At 48.0% G+C, this 26766-nt stretch overlaps 2 protein-coding genes and 1 long non-coding RNA gene across 3 annotated transcripts; 1 reads left to right on the top strand and 2 right to left on the bottom strand.

The window, feature by feature from the left end:
• Positions 1-835: 835 nt before the first annotated feature.
• LOC130605359 (uncharacterized) lies at positions 836-15018 on the top strand. The gene is made up of 3 exons (XR_008973672.1): positions 836-1021; positions 3480-3552; positions 14647-15018. It is a non-coding gene; the product is annotated as an uncharacterized LOC130605359 (long non-coding RNA).
• Positions 6832-22122, bottom strand: UNC119 (unc-119 lipid binding chaperone). Its single transcript, XM_057420791.1, has 5 exons — positions 21939-22122; positions 12473-12586; positions 11524-11626; positions 10513-10685; positions 6832-9675 (listed from the first exon to the last, which is right to left on the bottom strand). Exons 1-5 carry the CDS (start codon positions 22054-22056, stop codon positions 9563-9565), a joined length of 621 nt encoding a protein of 206 aa, XP_057276774.1. The 5' UTR covers positions 22057-22122; the 3' UTR covers positions 6832-9562.
• A 797-nt stretch (positions 22123-22919) lies between these two features.
• PIGS (phosphatidylinositol glycan anchor biosynthesis class S) lies at positions 22920-26736 on the bottom strand. Its single transcript, XM_057420804.1, has 12 exons — positions 26643-26736; positions 26423-26562; positions 26242-26353; positions 25737-25826; positions 25533-25624; positions 25178-25376; positions 24764-24906; positions 24548-24662; positions 24212-24357; positions 24001-24101; positions 23595-23805; positions 22920-23484 (listed from the first exon to the last, which is right to left on the bottom strand). Exons 1-12 carry the CDS (start codon positions 26671-26673, stop codon positions 23209-23211), a joined length of 1656 nt encoding a protein of 551 aa, XP_057276787.1. The 5' UTR covers positions 26674-26736; the 3' UTR covers positions 22920-23208.
• Between the last annotated feature and the right edge of the window lie 30 nt (positions 26737-26766).

The following is a 26766-nucleotide window of genomic DNA, read 5'->3' as shown; positions in this document are numbered from 1 at the left end:
GAAGGGGGCCAATAAGGATGCTGGGGACGGACTCTTCATTAGAGACTGTAGTGATAGGACAAGGGGTAACGGGCTAAAACTTAAGCAGGGGAAGTTTAGATTGGATATAAGGAGGAAATTCTTTCCTGTGAGGGTGGTGAGGCACTGGAATGGGCTGCCGAGGGAGGTTGTGAATGCTCCATCCTTGGCAGTGTTCAAGGCCAGGTTGGACAAAGCCTTGGGTAAGATGGTTTAGTGTGAGGTGTCCCTGCCCATGGCAGGGGGGTTGGAACTGGATGATCTTAAGGTCCTTTCCAACCCTCACTATTCTATGATTCTATGAATCTATTAATTTTTGACCTGGGCACAGAAGAGACAAATATAACCCCTAAACATTATTCCTGACAAGACCTACTAGGCCCAACTGCACAACCAACACCATCACATTAGACAGATTACCCAAGTTCCTTATCCACACCATCGTCACTGGGAAATCAATCACGTCAGATGAGCAGGGGCGGGGGCAGCCTCTTAAGCAGTGTGGAGGTGATTTTCGCCCACCTCACCAGCACCACCTTCCCACAGCCCTCAGGGAGCTGCCAAGCCGCCGTTCCACCGTATCCCACCGCATCCCACCGCCTTTAGCGAGGAAAGGAGGGCAACCAGCCCGGCGAAAGGGCCACCGAGCCCCGAAAACAGCAGCCACCTCAGGGCGGCAGCGCCGACCGTTAGCGAAGGGCGCCCAGCGCGCCCGCTGATTGGCTGCTGAGTGGGATTTGAACAGGAGGGCGGGAAGAGCCGTTGGGCGTGAGCCGCTGCCTCACAGCTGAGGGCGGGAAGGGCCGTGCCTCGCCTCATGGCGCCGGGGAAGGCGCGTTTGGTGTGCTGGGAAGTGGAGGTGAAAGGGGATGAGCAATAAACTCAACCCAAGGCAGGTGTGGCTCTGCGTTTCCTACAGGCTTCTTTCTCCGTAACCCTCCATGGAGGCGGCTGAGCAGATCTGTGCTGTTGGAAGAGTGGCTGTGAGTGGCTGAGCTCTGAGGTAGAAACATGCCAGTAACAAAAAACACAAGCTAAAGAAGGGAATTCACATGATTTGGGTGAACAAAGAATTCCAGCTCTCACCGAAGGATTTAATTTCAACATGAATAAGCCCAGCGTGTTCGTGCCCGTCTGAGGCACTGGGCTAAGACGATTACTAGAGGCATTTATTACGCTTACCTTTAACTCCGTGACTTTAGAACATCACAAATAAAACCAACCAAACCCAAAATGGGAAAAAAATATTTTACCAACTATCCGGTTAATCTAATAAGATAAAGTGCTCTGCTTTTAGCTGTGGAAATTATAGAATCATGGGATGGGTTGGGTTGAAGGGACCTTAAAGCTCCTCCAGCTCCAACCCCTGCCATGGGCAGGGACCCCTTCCACTAGAGCAGCTTACTCCAAGCCTCTGTGTCCAACCTGGCCTTGAACACTGCCAGGGATGGGGCAGCCACAGCTTCTCTGGGCACCCTGTGCCAGCGCCTCAGCACCCTCACAGGGAAGAACTTCTGCCTAAGAGCTCATCTCAGCCTCCCTTATATCCAACCTGAACTTGCCCTGTTTATCCTCATTTTAGCTTCTCATAGAGAAATTCAAACATTAGCTGAGATAATAGCCTTTAAAACTTATCTCAGTGGTGACACTTGGGTTTGTGCTTCCTTGCCAGGGAGCTGCAGGAAGCATGTGTGTGTATTTGTCACTGCAAAGAACAGCTTTGGACTGTTAAGTCAAATTCAAGTTACTGCCAAATGCCAGCTGATTAGCTCCAGGCAGGGAATGACTTTAAAAGGTGTGTGTTGTCCTGGTGCTAAAGAGGCTTGGTCTGTCTGGGGCAGAAAGTTTTATTTCCTCTGAATGTATAATCACGTCTCCCTGCACGCTTTAATTTCAGGGGACACCCTGTACCCTGCGTTCTCCTGCATTGTGAAACTGCAGCCAGCAAAGCAGCCAGCTTTTAATTAGACAGTTACGTGTAAGGGTGTTAAAGTATGCGTTTGGGAAATCAAAACCATGCCTTTCACAGCATCATTCATGAAGGAAGTGTTTTGGGGTTGAGTTTTGGGGGGTTTTCTAACTCAAATAGGTCCTGGGTATTTCTAGCTTTCAGGTCTGGTGCATGTAGCACCTTTCATAGCCAAAACTGGGTCTGCGTGCACACACTCAAAGGATGCTTTGTACCCCTCTTCCTTTGCTTGGCTGCATGCCTGAGGGAATACACTTTACACCATGCACAGGGCTAGCAAGTGACACATAAACGTGACAGCTTGATATTTTACTGAAGGTTTTACCTATTACTGCCAGTTTCCCTTTGGCCAAGCGTTGCTATTGCACGCAAGTACAGCTGCATGCCTAACTCCCCAAGGAAATACAGTAAACGCAGCATATTCCAATAAATCATTATCTGGAATGATTTCTTACTCTACAGCTAAACTATAAAGATTATAAAATACCCAGTCTGCTATTCTGATTCATTCTGTCATTCAGCAGCAAAGGAAGAACCGAAAGCATTTGGAACTCATCTCTCCCTCATGTATTAACTTCCTTTCCTAAAGTAAATTTCATTATGTGTTCGCTATATTGCTGTTTGTAACTTCCCTGCCTGTTTTTATTCCTTGCTACAAATCTCTTTCATGTGCAAGCTTCATTAACATGCTTTACACCCTCTCCTAAAATAATTTCATTATTTTTAAATAAAACAGGCCTTTGTTATTGAAGGTCCCCTGTCAGTTTCCAAAATAATGGCTGGGAATCATCCAGCTGCAATTATGCTCTACCTACCTAAATTCTCTTTGTAGTTTTAATTAAAATACATTACCCAGCATGATTTCACCTCCTATTTTAAGTTCTTGTACAGCACTGGTTAAGGATAAAAAGTTATCTCTGTGAAGTAATCACCCCTTTTTGTGGGCTTAAATAGGTTGAATAAATACCTTTGTTTTACCCTAGCATGCAATGGCAGACTTCTTTAATCTCTAAAGCTTCCTTTAAAAATAAGATATGTTGTCTTACAGGTTTACATTGGGAAACTTGGAGTACTATATCACTGGGAAATGTTCCTACTACAGTTAAGAAATGTTAAGGGAATGCAAGTCGCAGATAGATGAATGCCCTTGGACAATGACAGAAGAATTAGAAGCATGGTGTGAACACGTCAGATTTTCCACAGTAGCTAAGCAGCTGATAAGTACCATAAGAAATCAGAATCAGAGGAGAGACACAGAACATCTCCAGGATGATTAGGCATATTTATTAATAAATGACACTGACATACCAACTAAGTATATTTTTGGCAGACATTGAACACTGGGAAATTTTCTTTTGAATGAAATTTGGATTTACTTTTTAAAGGTTCTCTTGAACCCCAAAAGTTTTTCAAGGAGACTCGAGCATCAAAGAGAGGTTTTAGCCTGCTTATTGGAGTTATTAGGACTGATTTTGCTATCTCATCTCTTTAGGTGTTCAGTGAAATCAGTATCCAGTCCTTTCAAGAAGTCTCAGAAAATAGACCTGATGCTTCCAGTTATTCAGGTAATTCCGAAAGTTAAGTTTAATCAGAAGAGAGCATCTAACCACAGAGAACCTGTACAGGCAAAACCAGAAACTATCCTCTGCTTTACAAGAGCCTGAGTAAGAGAACTGATATCTTCATCCCAGATTTCAGATGAGTGATACCTGAAAACCAGGCATGTTAGCAACCTGCACTCAAGGTCACCACCTTATTGCAGGACACGGAGCAGGTATTTCATGCAGCTCCAAGTAATAATCCAGAAGTTAAAGCCTTGTATTAATATTGTTCTTCCCCAAGTTCCTGTACACAGGAATTGTTCTGCTGATACAGTGTTATTAAGGCATCCCCTGTAAGTCTGCGGAACCAAAAAAAGCACAACCTGGTGCACAACTCATCTGTGAACTCCAAAGTTCTGTTCATGTACTTTGAAAATCATTTAGTTATTTATGCCCCAAGATATTTCTGTATATTAGAAAGCTTAATCCCATTTAAACCCTTTTCCTGTTAATTGTTTTACTCTTGTAACTACACAAACCACTGCAGAGTTTTCGCATGTGTGTTGCTCAGTTTATAACCACCAGAAAGTGAAGCTGGTTACATCCATTTGCACAAAACTGGAGTTCTGTTATGGATGGAAGACATCTGAAATGGAAATTGGAGGTTTTTTCATGTGTTAATATATTTAAATGAAATAGACAGCCACCCTCATGTCTAGGATCAATCATTTATTGAGCTTTCTTACATTTTGCAGTTTGTTACAGGAGAGGAAACACTTGCTGATGAAAGTGACATGGTTTGTAACCATTTTCCAAGGTAATGGAAAAAGTTAAGCAGATTCCCTAGGATGCACATTGATGACTAAGCTGCCAATATTAAATCATTTTAGGCAAGTGTACTCCCTATTTTATCCTTGTATAAATTCATTTCAGTACTCCCCTTCTCCTACAGGAAGACTAAATTGTAGCATCTAATTTTCTTTATCCTGAAGTCTCAATATTGGCTCTCGCTACTTATCTAGCTGCAAACAAGTCAGGCAGACTAGTTACTGAAGCCAAAGCCACAGAAGTGGGTTCGGTGCCAAGGTTCTCTCCTGGCAACCTACTCAGTTTCCTACTGTCCCAAAAGGAAACAAAAGACTCCCAGTTTTCTGAAAACCAGATTCTCTGCATAACAGTGCATTGCATTGCCTCGAAATGGGCCACAGTGGATGTTCTTATAGGAAACAAATCAGGTAACTAACAAGATACAAAGAATTATAAATGAACTGGATAAAAATGTTCCTAACATTTTTTCCCCAGTGGTATATTAACTCGAATCCTACTTTCCTTCCACAAAAAATATATTTTTTATAAATACATTTTAATGCAGACACCTCTGATTCTATGCAAAAAAAGTCAATGTCACATTCAAACAGGTTTTCTCAGTGTAGCATTAAGACACAAGCAGACATCACAGCAGGCATTAACACAGTGATTCTAGGGAGGCAGTTAACTACAGCTTGTGAACAGATACAAAAACACACAATTTCACCTGCTTAGTCAGGCTATGATTTAGAAAACAACCAAGCTACAGCTTGAGGCCTAGAGTACCACACTCTCCACCTTTAGAAAATTATACGAGCTGTCAGTGAGATTTAATATCTGATTAATATTAAAACATTTGTATAAACTTAGTGCTTATGGAAGGGGGGGGGGGGGTATGGAAAAGAACTGCTAATGGGTATTACCAGATATCTCAAACTCAAGAGAAAAAGCATTACACATTCACCATGACCTTAAAGCTCGTGGTTCCATTTAGATGAAATTCTTTTCTTGCCCTTGTAATAAGCAATAATCTATAGTTTAATTTCTAGCCAGATCTAATTAAAATAGAGCTGTTAACCATATTTTTTCAAGTTATGAATAATGAACAGAACAGTTTTATAATACTAAGTACACAAGTTGGGTATCAGCCTTTTCTTACCTTAATTAGACCACAAATCATCTTTGCATGAATAAGAGTTACCTTTAATTTTTGTCATGAAGATTGGAATTTAGTTTTTAGGGCTCAACATGTAGCACTATTTCTCAATAAACTCTAATAGACTGTTTGCTCAAAATGAAGGCATTTGGAACTTGGTAGCCTGCAGTATTTCACACACAGCCACGCTACTCTGCTCTAAAAGAAGACATAGAGACAGACTACGAGCATGGCAGTTAACCACAAGTGTATTACTGGTGCTTTTCTTTAAAACCCCTGAAGTTCACAGGAACCCAAAACTGAGAAAGCAGAAGAATGTGTTGAGTTATAATTTCCTTGTCTCAGAAAAATTATGTCACTGTTAGCACTCACAGAGACTTAGTTTCTTTTTCCAAGATTGACTCATAAAGTACACGTCTAATCCTGTCTTATGACAGGAAACAGCAAGTCATTATTAGCAGATAATCTTGGTTAGCTCTTAAGATGTTTTCTTTCACTTTCAGAAAGGCAGATCCTGAATTTCCTGACTGCTTTGTTAAAACAGAGCCGTGGTGCTAATTAAAATAGTTTTTTAAATACGAAGAATTCTCTTTCCAGAGCCAATATATGGTGATTTTGGAGATGAACTTCCAAAGTAAACCCAGTAATGATTCATATTAAAATACAAAGCAATAACTAGTCCAGGAGATTAACAAATTCTCCTGTGAACAATCCTGTTAAAATTTGATTTTCAAACGGTTTATAATAAAAATCAGCTGCCAATTCAAGGGGGAAAAAAAATTGTGGGTTTCATTCTGCAGCTGACCTGAGAGCTCTCAGCTCCGTTTCAGATGGAAGTTGCTGTTCAGTGCTGTACAAATCGTGGCCTTTAACATTAAATATTGCATATAGTTTCAATGCAAAACAAGGACAGAAGTGGCATTAAAACAGCAACTGCACTGCACAAGTCTTTGAAGAAACACTCTTCTTCTAGTGCTGTTTATGTACACAATACAATGGCTCTTGTCAACCCTACACATACTGCTGCATAAGCAAGGAGAAAGGAATGGCACCTTTCCCTTGGACAGTGATTCCCACATGTTTGTAAACATGGGTGTAGGTGACCTTAAAAAGATGCTAACAAAGTGTTTCTATGTGAAACAGAGAGATTAACAGTGGCAACTGTTGTAGTAGAATAAGTTAAAAAGCACCTTCATTACGCTCCCCACAGAAAGTTTTGTCATTTGCTGTGGTTTAAGAACCTGGACCTGTTATTTGCAGTGAACTGTAGGGACTTTTTAAAACAAAGTAAAATTCTTCAAACTGAAAAGCTAAAGCTAAAATAGGTAGAAATTTATTTGTTCCCGGTTTAGAGTATTCCTAGTAATAGAAGACAACAAACTCACTCAATAAAATATTTCCTATCTGATTCACACTGAATTCTCTGTTGGCCTGAAATTATTACCTATGGAACCTGAATTATCAGAACAGCAGAATCCAGGAGAGCAGCAGCAGGTAGTTAAACCTCTTAACCTCAAACCTACCACAAAATGCAGAGTGTCAAGAAGTCCATTCAGCAGCATACTGCGCTATTGGGAACACGGTAACTTACTCTAGGTTCATTTTTAAAGGGGCACATCTACCACTCAGGTTTCTGTTGATCACAGTAATACTTTCATGAAATTACTTTTGGTCTTGAAGTCCAAAGTCTTAAAAGGAGGTAGCATAAAAAAGAAGATGACTCTCTCAGATCAGCTGTACAGAGAGGATACTCAGTACAATAACCCAAGAATCTGCACCAAAGTACAACTGCTCTCACCACAGATATACCAAGATTTATATTTCTGTTTAAAACATCGATACATTTGAAAAAACAAACGTATGACTGGCAAGCCGGGGCAAGCACCATTGCTAGACAGCTTTGAAAATCTTATGCACAGAAATGATTCTGACAAACAGCAGGTGAGAGTTGAAAGATACCCCAAAAAAACTTGTACGGGGTGCTAGTTGTAAACACACGAGCTGCCTTGTCTTCAAATCGCTGTCTTTTCTCCTTCAAGAGTTGGAACAAGATTCATAAATACTTAAACTTGCAGAATGTCATTAAATACATAGATAGTTCAACAGCTCTGATGCAAAAAAAACCAGCAGGCTGGGGGAAAGACCTAGACTTTTGCAAGCTATTCTCACCTTTAGTAATTATTGTGCTATAAAACTTACTGATCAGGAGTTCAAAGCATCATACAAATAACAAGAAAATTCTTTTACTCTCAGGTAAGCTGTAGGCTAATGCATGATTTAACACACTAGAAACAAAAACTAGTGATAAATACAAGTCTTGCTGTGCTAATTACAAGATACTAGTTGTGTAAAATTAGTGAACTTTATGTACTTTCTTAGCTATGATTCTTAAAAAAAAAACTGTGCTGTACCCTAAACTCACTGCTTTTCCTTTAGAAAACTGAATCTTCTCTCAGAAGTAAAGCCAAGCCAAATACAAATGGTAACACATTTAATAGTGACCACAAGCCCAGATAGAGCACGAAACCCTCCCTGCTCTTAGGCAGACAGCCACAGCTGGAACCATTTGCAGTTCCACTCAGCTGTGCCTAGAAAGATGTTTCATCACGACTGGAAATGATATTTTATAAAAATCATTACAATCACACCTATCTGAGGCTAACATAGAATGTTCCACTTCAACTCACAGAATTAGACATGGAGACATCAAGTATTTATAGAAATATCTACAAACTGCAACTGCCTTTTATTGGTTTAAAGTATCAGTGAACTGAACTTTAGAGTAAGGGTTTCATGACAGCAGACTATCCCCCACAGCCTTCTCAGCTTTTGCTTTGCATACACTAATTTACTCCTTTGATACTGCTACTTCTTTGCATTTCTAAGAAGCACATGCTGAGAAACTTGGGAAAAAATGGTCTTGAACTTCTTAGAGTTTGAAAAGAGAGCTCTTGCTCAATTTTTGCTGTGCATAAAGTCCTACGTTATAAGCTTACTGTTACACTAGACTTAATGTTAAGACAGTAAGTCTGACATTATTAGACTTACTGTTTCACCTGTATTAATACCCAATGCAAAACATTTTTAACAAAGGGAAAACACCCTCATAACATACTTCAAATTCAGATACAAATGGAAAACTGGAAATTCCAGCACTCTCCAACTGCCCTAGACAAATGAAAGCATTGCTCTAACAAGCAGTGCTGAAGCCCTTATCTTAGTATTGAGCAGAGATGAAAGAAAATAGACGTGGAAAACACATAGCACAAATAGGCTGCATGTTAGCTATGTAAAAATGTTAAATAAAGCTAAAATCCTTCCAATTTTCCTGATTATTCTGCAATCAGTTTGCAAAAACTGAAATTAGTGGAAAATGCTTATGGAAGTTAAAAACCCTCAAGGCTATTTTTGCCTTCATCTGAAATGTAAAAGGACAGTACCTGATTTAAAACAGCCCTATCACTGAACTATCAGTCTTCACTGGGAGTTTCAGTGTCTCCGCCATTAAACAGAATATTACTAGAAGGACCAAAACTAAAGGATGAAATACCAATTTTTGAGAACTAATCTAAAGGTGAAACCTGCTTTTATAAGATGTTACACTTGACATTTTCAATGGGGTGTACAAGAGAAATTGACCCAGAGAAACAAATCAACAGGACTCTGCATTTGCATCCATCCACTCAGGTGGTTTCTCAGATCACATTCTTTATGAAAGCAACCAAGTCCTAACAGATATTTGAGGGCAAGAACACAAATCCACAGAATTAGGGCAAAATCCCTCAGGTCCCACAAGGCCATTTGCAGAGCAGACACTGAAAGAACTTAGGGAAGTGGTATCCAAAGACCATTTAGAACCGCTTAAAGTTCTGAAGAACTGGGTCTGCTTCAAAGCTCAAAAACGATGAGACTGGCAAATTTAGTCATGAAACTCCTACTGTGGCAAAGAGTCCTTGGGTTGTGGATCCTTGTCCAGCTGACGTTGTAGGCAACGGAACTGGAGGTGTTGCTATCCCTGACGGCTTCGATAGGAAGGGGAAGGCCAGCGTGGGTTGGCTGCCCATCCTGTGCTCAAGGTCCTCCACTGTATGAATAATCTGCCTTGTTGTGCATCACAAGCTTGTTGTCTACAAAGTAGAAACTGTCCGACTGTGTCTCATACGGATGCAGGATCATCTCTCGAACTGCAGGGGGGCGGAATAAAAGGATATATATAAATTAATCATGTTCCACAGAAGCCTCACTGAGGGCAACATCCTGCACGGGGTTTCATTACATTTAATAGCACTGCTCAGATCACAGCAAACCCTCAAAACCAAACTAGGGACCTACCAAACCGTTCACTGACATTCATCTTTTAAATAACTCAAACACAATCAAAGTATATTAAGGCGCCGTACAAATTGTATGTGCTTTACCTAACCTCAAAACAGTAACACTGGAGTCTGGACCGAGGATTTGCTTTTGCTTTTAAATGGCAACTCAAAAGAAACTGGTTCAGGTGTTACAACAAGTAAGCAGAAGGGCATTGCTGTTTTCTCCACAGGCTGCAATATTAGTGCTGACATAAGTGATTAGGGGTTGTGAAAGAGCATTAAGATCACACAGATTTAGTACCGCTGCTAAGAAGTAAAGAGGAAGAGAAAATAAAAGAGAGGAGAGAAAATAAAAGTTATGTTCCTACTAAAACCTCTCAAGCTGTCAATGCAGCACATCAAACATTAAACCAGAACATAATGTTTAAGCTATCCATTCATTGAATGTCTTTTTAATCCTCTTTTTCTTGGTTATTTTATAACGCAATTATCTTTTTTACACCCTGACACTGAAGCCTCCCAGCAACTGTCTGGTGGGTGATGAGATACATGCTGCTAGAAGACAAAATCTGTATTAACACAGATGCAAAAGCACCTGGAAGTCTTCTTCCTACCCGCTTTCTACAGCCAGCTTTTAGGAAAGGGCTTGCTCAAAACACTGAGATTAGCATCACTGTGTGGTCACCCAGTAATTAAAGAGCTTACTGAGATCCTCGGAGAGCTGTGGGAACTCATAGATGTGCTCACAAGTATTTTTACTGCTGGGGATGCAGAACCCAAATTCAAAATCAAAGCTCTTAAGCAACTGATCCCGGAAGTAGTGCCTCTCAATCATGCGGAAGTTATTAATGGGTTTGTCTCCTACTGTGAACTCCACCCTGAAAAAGAAGAAGATTGCAATGAGCTTTCTCACTTAAGCAAGATTTGCAACCATTGCTGAAAGGTAGAAGAGAGCTCTTCTAAAACAAACACCAGCCAAAAACATAAAGCAATGGTACTAACCAAACCATTATCTTTTCTTAAAGCTACACGGGCGCAACAGAGCATTACAAACCATAGGTTATACTATAGTCTGATTCTTTTCACTCAAAAGACATGCAAGACAATTTTACAATTAAACTCATTTGCAGTGAAGGAAAGATCCCTCCAGCTACACTGTAGGCACTTCACTACCACTGACTACCAGTTCCTTATCACTGTGGGGTTTTATACAACTTATTTGGGTGGGCACTAAAAAAAAAGCCAAATCTCCATGGTGTGTTTCATTGATGGATGCAAGCAGCGCTACCAGCCACATCAAAGATCATTTGAGTACATAAAGCATTAAACATTACTTCACCATTTCACGTGCATCTATGGATTAATGGCTCTTTGGGAATGCAACGGGGAAGGCTGCAGAGTATCTTCCAAAGCTGGCAGAGCCTCTGACAAACTATAATGCACAGAAAAGCACTGGAATATCTGGTAGTCTGTCCACCTTATTTTGCACCTTTGAGCATGAATCTCTTCAACTCCATGCCTATTCCAGAGGTAAATAAACAAGCTAAAGGGATGGAGAAAGCAAAGCACCCAGCAAAGAGGCTTGGAAATCCTCCTAACAACACAAGATCCCCATTAAATCAACTTCCTGACAGGATCAACAAGCCAGAGCCATTTTTTAATAGGATTTCAGTTGTTTCCTGTACTAGAAAATGCAGCCCAGGAGCAATTACTTACGTGGCTCCCACTTGCCGAAGTCTGAGAAAAGCTGGAGTAAACTGATAGCGAACGAACCGTCCAGCATTGGGATCAATGTCCTTCCTGTCATTGTGTTCACGTTCTGGAAAAGCACAAAGGCAAGTCTGAGAAACAGAAACCCAGTGAAAATGCCTGCAGTCACACGTTATTGAGTCATAAAAGCCAGGAAGCTCTTCTGAGGAAGCCTGATCCTCTTGAAGGCACCAACTGCTGGTTACTCCGAGACAGAGGATGGCCCTTTGGTTTGATGCACTTCTTCTGTTCTAAAGTGATTTATTGCTCCCACCTCTGATTCAGGACTGCAGTATGACACTGAACAAGCCGTTTCAGCTTAGCATGTCTGGTTTGCCAGCTACAAGCTACAGAGAACTTCCAGAAACCTTCTTAGAAGAGTGCTTGATCAGGAAAAGAATGTTTGCCCTAGGGTTTTATTACCACTGGCAATAGGTAACACTTTGATGGTTATAACTAACACTGAAAAATTATGAAAAAGGGAAGAAAAAAAAAAGGCAAACTTTCCATTTGTGTAATTTGCACAGTTGATATTTTCCCTTTTGGAAATACCATTTTCCTGATCCTGAGGGAAAGATGTTAAACTATGTACAGGGAGACTCAAACTGATGAACAAGCATGAAACGAACACGCGGTGACCTCCTCCTCCTCCTCTGTCTCTGTTTACAACACCCATCTGTCCCTTCTCATCACAGATGGCAGTCATGACTACAGCAGCAATGAGCTCTGTTCACTGTGTTGGTACAAAAGGACACCTGAATGATACTTCTGGTGCAGGCTGAGCCTCTAACCCTCTTGCAGCTGAGAGCACCTCCTGTTTTGGGGAAATGTATGGAGAAAAATGAGTAGGAAAAGGCAAAAGGAAGCAGACACTAGCATTGGTTTGGCCGTGAAAATATGTTGTGTGTGCACTCACCTGAAGCTGCTGGTTTGGTGATTTCAAACAAGACTGTGCCAGATTCCATGTCCCGGATTTTGAACCTGGTGAAGTCTATCTTGTAAACATTTTCCTCTGGAGTGCACAAATAATCTGCAGAGGAAAGGAAATACAAATGAAGGCTGCCCACAGTTACCAAGGTATTTCTGGCTATTCTTTAAAGGTCACAGCCAGCAGTGAGAGCGGCCCAAAGGCATCTCCACTGCTACTGTTTGTAATGCAAAAGTGATGTCTATGAAGACAGTCTCAGGTCTGAATGCTCACACCGCCCTGCTTGGACAGGACAGGGAGGTCATCACCTTTTCCCAACCCTATGCCAGCATCTTCTGCATCCGTTTCTCCTTGGGGCATCGAGAACAGTCAGCACCTCCATCAAATCCTACCCTTTTTCTGTGTAAGAGGCTTTGCCTGGTTTAAAAACTGCCCTCTGGCAGAACACAACTGCTAAGCAGCTTTGTGACCACTAAGCTGCACTTAACTGGAACAGGAGTGTCCTCCCTTGTGCCACCTTCCCTATCTCCAGCCCTCTGCAGACAAAGGATGGCCTCTTCTCTCCACTGATGCTTGTCCCAGGCAAGGATTCTACTTCTTCAGCACTGAAAATGGTGTCGAAGCTTTTCTCTGTAGTAGGAAAACAGTCTGGGAACGAAGCCCTTCCCTGCTTCCACCAGAGCTGGTATCTCTGGGACAAAGACACTGTTTGTGGCTTCAGTCTTGCTGTGCCCTGAGACGGCTTCCTGATCAGGGTACCAGCCTCCTTTCTGGGTAAAGAGCAGTGGTACTTCATTTTCACTGCACATACAAGCACAGAAAGCAGCTCCAGTAACTTCCTTTATCCTAAATAAATGCATTTAAATAAAGGTATGGATACAAGCCAGGTTAGCTTTTGACCAACTGTGCGTCTGCAGATTGCAGGAGACTTGGAGGTTCTAAGGTGAAAGTAATGCTTCAACATTCTAATTCTAAACCCTTTCTCGGCTACTAATTCCTGCTGCTAGTCTGAGTTAATCACTTATTCCTGTCTGCTTTCCGGTTCCTAAAATTCAGATACACCCATCCACTTAAGGCTTATTCATTGACGATCTGAAAACAAAGTGCGATCTGTTACTCAGAGATCACACCTAAACCCATCACAACCCTTACTTGGGTATAACAAATCTTACATCATGGTTGGGGGTTACTGCTCAAGGGCAGTGGTTAGCACATCCCATAGATAAGGAGTTAATAAAAGATTGCTGTGGTGTAGTAAGAGAAGATCCTAAAGGCCACACATTGCAAGTACCAGACAGCGAGGCCCTCATGCTGGGATGTGTAATTACAGCAATCAGGTCCCTCTGCAGGGAGAGACAAAGATAGCTGTAGTCAGCACTGGGGAAGATTGCTCCTAGCATGAACTGCACATCCGGCACCTCTGCTTTCCTAGAAGCATTTTATTCTTTGCAAATCTCCTCAACTCGGAGAACACTCCAAGCGCTCACCAGTACAAGGGACAGAGGTGTTAAATGTACTCTCTGGACACTTTTATTGCTCTCCATCATCACCATCATCGGGTGAACACTCAAAGGTTTCGCCTTTAAGGGAGAGGACTGTGTTCAAAGCATCTCTGGCATTTGGCAGGGAGGTTTCCCTTTCCTGTCAACACAGCACAAAGGAAAACTAACACCAGTACCCAAGCTGTCAGGGAGAGCAAGATAAAAGCTCAACCTTCTCACTACCACAAGAAAGCACTAATGTCAGACAGAATCGCCTAAAAACAGCACAAAAATCCTCTTTTTAACAGTAGAGGAGGAGATGGAACAGAAATCTGTATCAACCCATTGCCTTAAGCCCTGAGGTTCAGCAGTCCTCAGGTAGATGTCCTGTAACTACACAATGACTTCGGGTTCTAAACTCATCACCCATCCCAAATCCTTCACCCATCCCACAGCTTCCCCTGCTCCAAACAGCAAGCACAAACTGGCAAGAGCAGGAGCAGCTTCCCATGGCCTCAGCTTGGCTTCCCTTGGCCCACGACCAAACTCAGACCAGTGAGGGGCTGAACTAGAGCCTGGTTCAGTCGCCCGGGAGCCCGGGACACCTTCCCTCGAGCACGCAGGCAAGTCTGAGGCTGCGCTTGTCTGCAAGTTAATTATTAAGTGGTTTTACTCCTGCAGAATTCCTGCCCATCCAGCACCATGGCAACAGCTTTATCCCCCTGCTTGGCAGCAGCGTTGCTCCAGTAACAGTGTCCATGACTCATCTGGAGGAGAGGAGAGCCAAGCAGAGCCACCAAAGAGGAGTCAACCCTGGACACAAGCCCCACCAGGCTCCTGCTCATTGATGTTTTCACCCCAACTCTTTCTGTGCACTGAAAATATTTTAAACCTTAATATTTTAAACCTATTTGGGGTTTTAAGTCAACATGCCAGTGTCTAACTGGATGACATCTGGGAAGATCAGCTGCCAAAATACTGCAATCAAGTGGTTTTCCTCCTCTGGCAGTGCCCAGTCTCCTAGCAGGAAAAACAAAGAGATGTGTATATATATATATATATATATATATTCCTTTCTGTCTGTATTGCATTTGCTTGCTGCAATTCCTGTTCAAAAATCAAAGTAGCCACATGCTGGGTTTTCTCCCTCCCAATGCATTACAGAATCCCACAGCTACACTGGAAGGTGTGACTGGGAACAGGCTGCTTGCAATTGGTGGGTACTTCTGCTTTGCTGAGCACTGTCAAATTTGCTAATCTCATCCCAAACAGACTTATTTTTAAACTCCTGTAGGGCCCAGTTGCCCACACTTCCATGACGCATTTAAATGCATCATGTGCTTTCATTATCCTAATTCACCGTCACCACACTTTGGGATGTGGAGACAGCATCCATGCCTATTTTAGTTAGACAGCTCAAACCTCCACTGAGTGAAGGGGATCATGGCAAGGAAAGTAGGCTTGGTCTCTGAACGTTTCCTTGTTTCTTCCATTTCTCCTCCTGAAGCAGATTTCCCCATTAAGAACCAAATAATGACGGTATCTCCCTGAACAAGCCTTCAGTGCTCTCCTCATTCAGGCGTGATAGAGAGCACAGTGTGAACAATGAACGAAGGGATGGACATATCAGCCCGGTCTCAGGAAACCCAAGAGATTGGCTTTTGTCCTGAAGTACTCACACTGACTAGTGCAAAAACAGGTCACAAGAGAGGAGCTTTTCCTACTCCTTCCTAAAGCCAGGTGAATTCCCACATCCCCAAACTTCCTGGAAAACGTTTCCCAACTGAGTTGAACTTGTTTCCACAGTAAACTCCTGCAACTGGCCCAACCCTGGTATTAGCAGCTACTTCTCACATCACACATTCCTGCTGGTGCCTCTGCAGCTTCATTCCCATAATCCCCGTATCACGCCCCAAGATCTGCACCTACATTCCCTATCTGAAGACCTATCATGGTTTTGAAGAGTTTGGAAGCATAACTAGCATCGCCGTGATGGTCTCAGGAAGCAGCAGAGGTGATTGTGAAAATTCCTTCACGAATTCTCCTATTCCCTTTGTACGAAAAAGTGATTCCAAAACAACCCCCAGACAGCAATCCATAGCAAGGCTTTCATTCAGAGATCTCTAGCTCTGCTATCAGAAACAATGGATGCTCATTCCCTGTTTACAATCCCAGAGAAGAGCCGGTTCTCCTCCAGGAAACCTTCCTCCCCTCCCCAAACCAGCCAAGATTGCAACAGAAACCAGCCAAACAGCCTTAGACAATGAGAGCATGCCCAGCCTATTCTCTTGCAAACAATGGTACACTGTGAACCCTGGTGTGTATTTCCAGCCAGTGTATTTTAGCAAGATGGTGTTACCAAAGAGCACAAAAGGTGAGGGATAATACGGTGCTAGATAACACAAGATGACAGCTAAGGAAGGCACTTTCTCCTCTTACCCTCTACCTGTTATTTCAGTTATCCACTGGATGAGATTAAGTGTTTGATCCTCATCAGAGAAAGCTAAAAGTCCATCCTCTATTTTCAGATTTCCATCACAACCACCCCACCGGACACATTTTATCACGAGTTCATGGGCAATAGGGTCAGCACTTTCCTGTCAAGATCCCTTCTCCTCTGCCACCAGGACAAAGCACATGTCCCACCTCACAGACACTACAGATACTTCTGCAGTGCTCATCAGAGTGCGTAAACTCAGATTGGGTTCCTATTTTAAGGCTTTAATAGCCCACAGATACAAAAAGAGTGTACCTAGGGTAAGAACCTAATTTTTCCTAACCTAAGCCGGTTAGGAAAAATGGGTGCAAGTCATAAGGATGCTGTAGAAGAAACTAATGCAACAGCAGTGACTTGCAATAGGCATTTCTCTCCACCACAAGCAATAACAAGAATGTGTGGAATGAGAAGGCTCCTGCAGCTATCCAGGCCTCTTTCTTAACACGCATTAGCCAACAAGGTCAGGAGCTATTTTGAAGACAACTCCCAAGACATAAGCCAGGTATAAAGCAAAGACAAGTGCAGCTGAATCGCCAGGAGCTGGAGATTAGCAGATTATCAGATTGAAGAGTCTCAGAAGGAAGCGAGCAAAAATAGCATGAACCCCATGAAGATGCAGAGCGGTGACGCAGGACAGAGTGCAAGACCCCGAGGGGAAGGCAGGGCACGTTTCACGCAGTGCTGATATGTCTGCTTAGACAACCGGGGTTCAATCACAGAAATATCCAAACCATTTCCCCTGCCCTCTGTCTCAGCAGTTCAAGGCCCATAAAGGCAGAAGAACAAGCTAAGCCAGTCAGGATCCACTCCAGTCCTAAAGCCATTGGGTTTGCATAAGCGAAGACTGGGGGTAAGCAGGGAGGGAGGTACCTACAGCCCTCCTGTTTATCTCAGTAATGAGCCTGCTTTGAAAATCACACGCTAGGAGGATCCCATGGGATATTTTCCCTACAGCACCACATTCACTGACCAACACTGGGGATGGAGCAGAGGGATGCAGCTCAGGCTCTGAGCTGGGGCATTTACCAAGGTCCCTATAGCCCATAAAATGCATCCAGCTGGCAGCACTCCATGCACCGAGTCCTGCTGCACAGCTCAACAGCTCTGCTTTTTGTGGCAGCCTGCTCTTTTTTTTTTCCCATCTTTTTTTAGCTAAAGCTTTCCAGATTTCACCCTCTCACCATTCATTTGATCACAGTCCTCCAGGCCTTGCTGAGGAAGGATGGAGCTGCTCTTCTCCCATTCCCAAGGCAACCAAACACCCTTTCCTGCCCCCTTGTTCATGCTGATTGCACTCGAAGTCTGAAACCATGTGCACATTAACAAAATCAGCTCCCCTTGCTCTTACAGAAGGCAATCAGGCCCCAGGCTGATTCCCCTGGTGTATGCCACAGCTTCTCTCTTATAGAGTCATGGAATGGTTTGGGTTGGAAGGGACCTTAAAGCTCATCCAGTCCCAGCCCTTTGCCACAGGCAGGGACATCTTCCATTAGACCAGGTTGCTCCAAGCCCCATCCAACCTAGACTTTAACAGGGAACTTCCACTTGAACTCTTATCTTTGCTCTTTCCACCAGGAATGGCTCAAACCCACAGCACTGGCAGACGGAGGAACCCACTGCGCTACACACACACACCATGTGTGCAGCCCCTGGAGGTCTTCACAGCCCGTATTGTGCTGTGAGACTACTAAAGAAACAGCTCTTCATCTACACAACACTTCGAGCCGCGCGTTATCACAAAGCCTTGAAAGGGTTCCCACCATATGTGGTGTTGCTGGGGAAAGGAGTCGTGGTGAGAGCAGCTTGACACAGCTCTGGGGTATCGCTCCGTGACCAGAAATCAACACAGCAACATGCTTTAACTCACCACAGCCCCAGACAACTCAGAACAGTGATTCAGACCCTCCTCACAAACACCCCCAGCTAATCACAGCTCCTAATACAATAAATATCCCTAATTAAGTGGGGGAAAAAAAGTGATGGTCCAGGAGGGGCTTCTTGCACATCCTCCTGTTAATGCTACTGGTAGGGAAGTCACCCATTAAGGCTCTACCCTGACTGACCCATCGAGGCAGCCCTCTGCCAAGCTGGCCTTTAGCTAAAGCTGCTAAGAGAAGACTCAGAGAAATCCTAAATGACAGCTCAGGGAAGAGATTAGTTTCAGAAATAATTAAGTGCCTCTTCCTTATTTTTAGGTTTTGTTTTGTAATTGTTTCCAGGTATGTAATCAATTATTTAACCCTTTGCTTTGCTAAAATAAGCTTTAGAATGAAGCTTAAAATGTAAGCCCTCACATAGTATTACAGATGAAGCGTCCAGGTGCCTGAAGCTGTGATTTGCAGAGGCTTTCATAGATTCATAGAAGGGTTTGCATGGGACCTTAAAGTTCATCCAGTTCCAGCCTCTGCCATGGGCAGCAACACCTTCCACTAGAGCAGCTTGCTCCAAGCCCATCCAGCCTGGCCTTAAGCTCATCTCAGGTGGCTCCAGAAGGCAGCACATGGCATTCACAGGCATCGACATCCCAGTCACTGCAGGCAGACTCCTCCAATCCTCCGGCTGCTTCAGTAATTAACTGCAATTTGAACTGAGCTCTGCCCCTCTCCTTTATGATCTTAAATTAATCACATCCTAAGGTTTTTCCTCCTTTTGTAACCGCAGTTGTGTGAGCAAGCCACAAATCCTGCTAATTGCCAAGAAAAGGGCTCATTCGCCTCACACCTCATCCAGCTGGAGCAGGGCCAGGGCCAGCCCAGCCAAAAGGCACAGATATTCCAAGGTAGCATCCCAGATCCATGAGGCTGGACCCCGGAAACGTGACAACCCTGGAGCTGCTGGGGAACTGAGCATTGGAAGGATGCAGCATATGCAGGGTAGTTTGCACAGCTCCCCCTTTAAGCTTATTAGAACATTAAGAGCAGAACCCAGCTGGCTCTTGTGGCTGGTCACAGACCGGGTTCCTTCATGTTAGCACTAAACATGCTTACACCACAGAGCCACATCCTGCATCTCCACTCTCCCAGCCTCATTATTTGGTCATTTATCAGCTATTATTTACCTATTGGAAGGGGAAAGCCCAGCTGTGCTTCTTGGTGCAACAGCAAGGGCTTTCCCTAGCCCCAACATGCCAGAGCAGGGCTGATGTGCTGCCTGGTCAGCAGGCAGTGATGATAAGCAGCAGCTTGGCTCCAGAGAGACCCAGCTCTTCTAGGGCTGAAGGGGGAGCAGATTCACCCCCTATATCAGGAAGTATTGAGGAGCTCCACAGCAGGCAGAGCAAGGATAACGCAGCAAACCCTGGCTCCAAAAGAGCATCTGCACCATCAGCACACCCCAGGCACATGCAGGGCTGCAAGGGCCAGCTTAGGTGTGAACACGGAGCCAGGCAGCCATGCTATGAAGTCCTTTCTGGACCTGGACCTATATGGAGTATCACACTCCATACAGTAGCCAGGATCCTGCCTCTCCCTACTCAAGCTGGAAGGCCATTCAGAAACACACAGGATACTCATGCTGTAAGCATCCCTGCAGTCCAAGCCCTGTTCTAGCATGGTTTATCCTGGGCTTCGTTTGCTGGAGCAACGTTAAACTACAGCCAGACCCTGGGCAGCACATGGCTTAACATGTCCCTCAACACGTTACCACCCCATGAGTTTGGACAGAGATGAATTATACTCCATCTGGAACAGCAAAGGATGTCCAGGACACCGGGACATTTCTGCTGCAACCCCACCACCAACTCCCCTCTTCAACTCCAAGCTGGAGCGCCACAACTTTGGGCACCAAACCCAGGGTTGCTGAAATAGGACATTGAGTCTGCTCCAACTCAGCATCTCCATGGGAGAGGCTGGGGCTGGGGGAGCCATGAACGCCTCTCCTACAGTCTGTTCCTTCCTCCTCCCTGCAGCATCCTCCGCTCGGAGCAGGAGACTGGAACAGTTTCACATTGGTATTTTTGGCAATCTGTTTTAGGAGCTCACTGGTGTGTGGAGAGGAGAAAAGGACATCAAATGCCCCAAATAACCATCATGTGTTAAGGGACAGAAGAACGTTCTTGTACCTTTTCTCCCTGTACTAAACCCACCAGGTGGAAAATTGAGCTTGACAAGAGGTGCTGCAGAACATTCCCAAGTGATCAGATACAATATGCTCAACGTGGATGTATTGTATATCCATATCCCCAAATGCATACTGAGGAGTTCAGCGCAGACAGCATTTGCTGGCTCCTGTGTACCATCCCAGCATTTCCCATAGGAAGGCATTACCCACTGGTCAGCACAGTGCCTGGCTCTTGTTGGACACGACCCATTGCACTCCCTGTACCAAGTCCTACAGCAGAAGAGGAGCAAAATACCCTCATGCATTTCACATCTTCCCTGTGCCCCATGGTTGGAAGAGACAAGCAATCACCAGCCTTGCTCCCAGCCGGGCTCTGAAGCCAAGGTGTCCATCTCAGCCCTGCCTGCACATTGGGAATGAGCTTACCAAGAGCCATGCACCATTCACACCGATGCCATGCTAGGGTATGGGGTGGCCACATGCCTGCAGCCCCTGTACACGGCACTACCATGAAGCAAGCACACAGAGTGCTCGGTGCTTGGCTTCACCATCTAACTGCTCTTCTGAGCACACTCCAGTGCCTGCTGCTGCACGGCTCCCCCTGCCACGGAGGGCCTGGCCACTGCTGCAGCCCATCAGAGCATCCCTGCACCAGCAGAGGAGCCTCCACAACCCCTTTTCCTGAGCCCCTGCAGGGCTTCCCTCCCTCCCTGCTCACACACACAGGCCCCCAGCGCTGCCTGCACGCACGGATACCCGCAGCCGCATCCTTCGCCCTGGCCTGCGACACGAATCCTGCTCCAGCGCCACGCCACAGAGCGCTCCAAGGCAAAGAGCAGGACACCCAGACCAGCTCCATCCTCCCCGCCCCAAGTCTTCTCCCCCTGCACAACCTGCTGCCAGCACGGAGACAACCCAAAAGGGCCCTGGACATGCAAAAATGCCTTTTTGGGGGGCAGTGGGGCAGGAGACCACTGGGCATTGCTGGGACATGCCTTATCCCAGCTCGCTGTGCCGCCTGGTCCTGTCTGATCATTCTGCCAAGCACAACAAACACCACCCCCTCCACACCCCCCCCCCCAACCACCACGCTCCCGAGGATGCTCTCAAGACCAGTGATGCTATGCTGGGAAAAGGGAAACTGGGGCTGCAGAGAAGCCCCCCTCGATGGTACCCCCCAGCCCCACTGATGTGGGGGTCATCATGGTCACAGACAGAGAAGAGGGGTGATGAGGAGAGCACCCAGCAGCATCTCACCAGCTTTGACCCCTGCATGAGGGGGCTTCTACAGCTTGTGCATCCCTAGGAGGATGATCGGGGACGGCAGCATCCCCAGCCCCGAGCCCTCCAGGTCCGGCATCCCATGGTCCCTAGCGGTACCCAGACCCTACGGGTACCCCATACCCCCGGTACCCACCGCTGGTGACCCGCTGCAGCCCCAGCACGTCGTCCGGCCCGATGAGCGCTTTACGGCCCAGCTCCTCCTCGGTGCGCGCCGCCGCCGCCCCGGCCCCGCCGCTCTTCTTCACCTTCATGGCCCCGCCGCCACTGCCGGTGTGAGCGGCCCCGGCCCCTCTGCGCGCCGCCGCCGGCCCCGCCGCACCGGGAGGGGCATCGCCGCTCCGCCCCCCGCCCGGCCCAGCCCCTCCGCGGGAGGAGAAGGCGCTTCCCCCGGCCCCGGGGGGCACAGACCTCGGTCTCCCCTTGTCCTGTCCCTACATCCCTTGTCCAAAGCCCCTCTCCAGGTTTCCTGCAGCCCCTTTAGGCACTGGAGCTGCTCTCAGGTCTCCCCTTCAGGAGCCTTCTCTTCTCCAGGCTGACCCAGCCCAGCTCTCTCAGCCTGGCTCCAGAGCAGAGCTGCTCCAGCCCTCGCAGCATCTCCATGGCCTCGCTTCAGCAGCTCCACGTCCCTCTTGTGCTGCTGCCCCACAGCTGGATCAGGACTGCAGGGGGGGTCGTCCCAGAGAGCAGCAGAGGGGCAGGATCCCCCCCTGAGCTGCTGCTCATGCTCTGCGGGTGCAGCCCAGCACAAGGGGGGTGGTTCTGGGCTCAAGCGCAAACCGAAGCCAGGTCATGGGGACCGACATGAACTGACAGCCCCAAGTCCTTCTCCTCAGGGCTGCTCAGTGTCATCAGCGCCATAACCTCATACAGCCCCATAACTGCCTCCCCAACTGCCTCAGGCTAATATAGTGACCACATGAACCAGATCCCATTAACTGCCTCAACACCCATCAACAAGATGGGCACCATTAACTGCCCTCCAAAAGCTGAAACTTGTAACTGTCCCCCATAACAAGTGCTTTGGACTATATTACCCCTAAGACAGGAGCCAGACCCCATAAGTCAATAATGGGGCACAGGGGGCACCCACACAGCTGAGAGATTCACACAGCCCCACACCAGCCCCCAGCACAACTGGGGTTTTGTCTTTATTTATAGAGCAGCTTGTTCCAAACAGAGCACAGGGCCCCTCCTCACTGATCTCTGCTGATCCAGAGCATTTCCCACCCCTCAAAGCAGCCTCTTCCCACTCCTGGAGCTTGGCCACAGCAGGCCTGAGCCAAGCTGCTGCGCACAGCCCTGGCACCATTGTAGGGCACCTTCTTGGGCCACTGGTCCATGACAACAGGCTCCATAAGGTAGGGACAGCCCCAACCCTAAGAGAGGGCACCAGGACAATGGGCTCAGTCCATCTTGGTGGGCTCCTTCTTCTTCTGCCTGGCCTCCCGGATGATCTTGGCCAGGGAGAGGAGGATGGGGACAGCCATGGGCAGGAAGAGCGGGATGTAGATGGCAAATTTCTGGTCATCAGGGAAGTAGAGGAGATGGAGGAGAGATGGGTCAAAGAAGGCTCGCTCCGAGGACGTGGCTGCCTCTTTGCTGGCCTGGAAGGCTGGGTGCAGATGGCCTGCGGCCAGCTTGTCCATGGCGCTCTGTGCTGAGGCCACTGCTCGGTACACCTGCATGGGAACAATACCAATGGTCAGGTCCCGGATAGGGAGGACCAGAGAAGCCTGGGCTCTCACCCACAGCAGCACCCGGCCCCCACCTCAGGGTGCTCCAGCCCTACCTCAGAGGCAACATCATCTTTGATGACGATGTTCCCGATCTTGTCCAGGAGCTGGGCCAGCGAGGTCAAGGTGGTGGAGACGGTGGCGATGTTCTCCACGGTGTGCGCCCAGAGCAGGCGGTCCAGCTCCCAGTCAGCCAGCCCCTCATTCCCAGGGCTCTCCAGCAGGAACTCTGGGGGCAGCTCTTCCCGAGATAACCCAAAGAGTAATCTGGGATAAAAGGGAAGGTTCCAGCCCACATCACACACCTGCAGACCCACACGTGCTCCCTGCTTTTCCCTTTCCCTGCTTCATTCAGTCCTAGCAGGGCTCAACTGTGCCTAATGGCCTGGCTCCAACCCCACTGATTTCCACATGGGCCAAGGGAGCACACAGAGGCCTGGGGAGGGAAGAGAACATCCTCACCGGAGCTGGGCCAGGAAAATCTCCATCACTCGCGCCATGTCCACATCCACGCGCAGCGGGAGGGAGGCTTGGGGGGAAGCAGGAGGTTCCACATTGTAAACCTATAGGAAAACATGTCAGTGAGGCACAAGAGCCCTGGGGCTGGCAGGGCCACCAGCACTGTGAGGATGAGGAGCCACCACCATAGCCAGCAACCCCAATGGCCCCTTACCACGATGCCGCCCCAGCGAGGGCTGTGGAAGGCATTGGTGCTCACAGGGGCTCCATCCTTATCCTGGATGTACAGAGGAGAATGGGAGCGCTCCGGAACATACAGCAGGAAGTTTAGCACGGGGTAGAGTGAGGCAGCGCTGGAGCCTGCAGCGGGATAGAGCCAAAGAACCCCCCTGGATGGTGGGGATGGTGAGAGAAGAACCCAGCCCTGCTCCTCCTTGCACAGCAAGACACTGCTTGCTCGGTCACCCTCACTGCCATCGGGGGTTGCAGGGCACGGAGGGGACTCAGGCCATAGACCTCAGCAGAGCCTGGCCAGGAGCACAGTGCTCACCCAGCCGGGCCTCCACGGGGTTGATGACGTGCGGGAGGCTGTGAGCACTCAGGAGGAAGCTGGAGGACTCCTTGTCATAGCGCGGCGTCACTCCTAGGACGGCATAGTACAGGATCTGCAGGCACACGGCAAAGGCGTTGCTGGCAGAGCAGCACGTCCCAGGGCACCCAGGGACAGCAGGGCTGGGCTCCCCCCTTCGCCTCTCCTAACCCTCACCTGTGAATCAACAGAGAAGTTGGCCACCAAGTTCAGTTTGTCCAGGACGGGCTGCACGTAGCGGCTCACAGCATCCTCGATGGCCCAGTGCACATCGTGGGACTTGGGGTCGGGGTTCAGGAGGCTGAAGGTGATCTCGTACCCTGCCAAGGACACACAGCCTGTGAGGCACCAGCACAGGCAGTGCCAGTGGATGCTGCGGCTGGGCAAGAGCAGCAGGAGCTGACACCCTCCTCCAAGCTCCTTCCCAAAGTGGGGTCATGGACCCATGCCCCAGCACACAGCAAGGGCAAAGGGAAGACCCTGGTGTCTGTTACCGCAGAAGACACCCGGGGATGGTACTAGGACAGCAGGAATGGGATGTTCCCCGACAGACAGAGGTCAGGGAATGGGGCTGCAGGGTCACATCCATACCCAGGCTGGATTTCAAGTTCCTCCGGGCATCGGGACCAGGCTGGCCATTGGGCACACGGTCTGAGAGGGCAGCAGTGATGGAGCTGGCAGTGAAGGACATCACCTGAGTGAGCTCCTGGAGGCGGGAGCGGAGGGCGGGCAGCATCCCCACAGCCCTCACCAGGGCACTGCGGTGCTTCCCCACGTAGGCATTGATCCCCTGGGAAAAGGGCAGGGATGAGAGCGGGCTCCTGCCAACACGGTGGAAAACAGCACCGTGGTGCCTGCTGGGACAGCCTGGGGATGGATGCCTCCCCAGGGCACCTTTGAGGGGTGAAGTGTGAAGAGGCTGGCACCACAGGGTGCTGCTCCCTACCTGAGGCAGGAGAGGGGAGGTTTCAGGAACCACATACATGGTCAGAGAGCCCATGGAGGTGCCCTGCAGCAGGTGCAGAGCAGCGTCAGCCTCTGGGGAAGACAAAGGCGTTAGAAAGGCTGGGAATCCCACTCCAATCCCCATCCCACAGCCTCTGAAGGAAGAGGGTGTTCCCCCTGCTCCCACACACCCTCATCCGGGTACCTCGTGCAGTAGCCGCATCCAGCGCTGCCTCCTCCTGAGCCGTGGTGCTGCGATAGAGCATCTCGTAGCGGGACGTGACACTGGTTCTCACTGACAGGGAGGGGGACAGAACCTGAGCGAATCCATTAATCCCAGTTCCCTAGTCCTTCATAGGACTAAGAAGGACAAGGGACAACCCCAGGGGGCACACACCACAGGATCCTTTGGGCACCAAGCTCAGGTGAGTGACATACCATGGCATGTAGCCTTATCCGGGAGGGCAGCCCCACGCCATGCAGGGCGCATCCCCCCCTCCAAGGACTGACTTTGTCCCTATCCCTAGGGAAAGGAAGTGGTTTATTTCCTGTGGCACCCTGGGCACGTTGCTGTCCCCATTCCTCCCCGGTACAGCACCGGGCACTGCTGGTGATCGCGTGTCTGGGGACCCCGCAGGGAAGGAAGGCCGAACGCCCCCCCCCCCGCCCAAGGCGGGCCGGTCGGCGCAGGGACACCCGCAGGCTCTCACCGTTCACCGGTATCTCCATCTCCTGCACGTCCCGGAACGGCAGCGGCCGCAGCAGGTCCCGGGGCACCGACCCCGGCGCGAACACCACAGCGACGGGCACCGAGAGCTGGAACTGAAGCGGCGGCGGCAGCGTCAGCCCGAGCCGCTGCCCCGCGGAGCCCCGCTCCCGACCTTCACTCACCGGCAGCCGGGCCAGCCCCGCGATGTCGCCGTAGGGCAGCGCGGCGCGGTACGTCTCGGTCGTTCTCCACCACAGCGGCAGCCCCAGCACCACGGCGATGGTCGCGAAGGACAGCGCGGCCCGACGGCCCCGCGCCCGCTCTGCGGGGACAGCGCTCAGCAAAGGGACCGGCGAGACGGACCGGGACCGGGACCGGGACCAGGGCCGGGGCTACCGGTACCTGCTTCATCCGCCGCCAGCGCCGCCGCCATCTTCCCTTCCTGTCTCAGCCGACGGGGCGGTGCCTATGTCAAACCCAGCCATTCAGAGCGCCCATTTCCTTACAACTGCCAATGGGCGTGGAG

The sequence above is a fragment of the Pezoporus wallicus genome, unplaced genomic scaffold, assembly GCF_028554395.1.
Source record: "Pezoporus wallicus isolate ANWC-B61680 ecotype Strahan unplaced genomic scaffold, APGP_CSIRO_Pwel_v1 contig_14787, whole genome shotgun sequence".
Taxonomy (NCBI): Eukaryota; Metazoa; Chordata; class Aves; order Psittaciformes; family Psittacidae; genus Pezoporus; species Pezoporus wallicus.
Note: the sequence above shows the minus strand (reverse complement) of the source record. Positions and strands in the feature narration are given on the sequence as shown.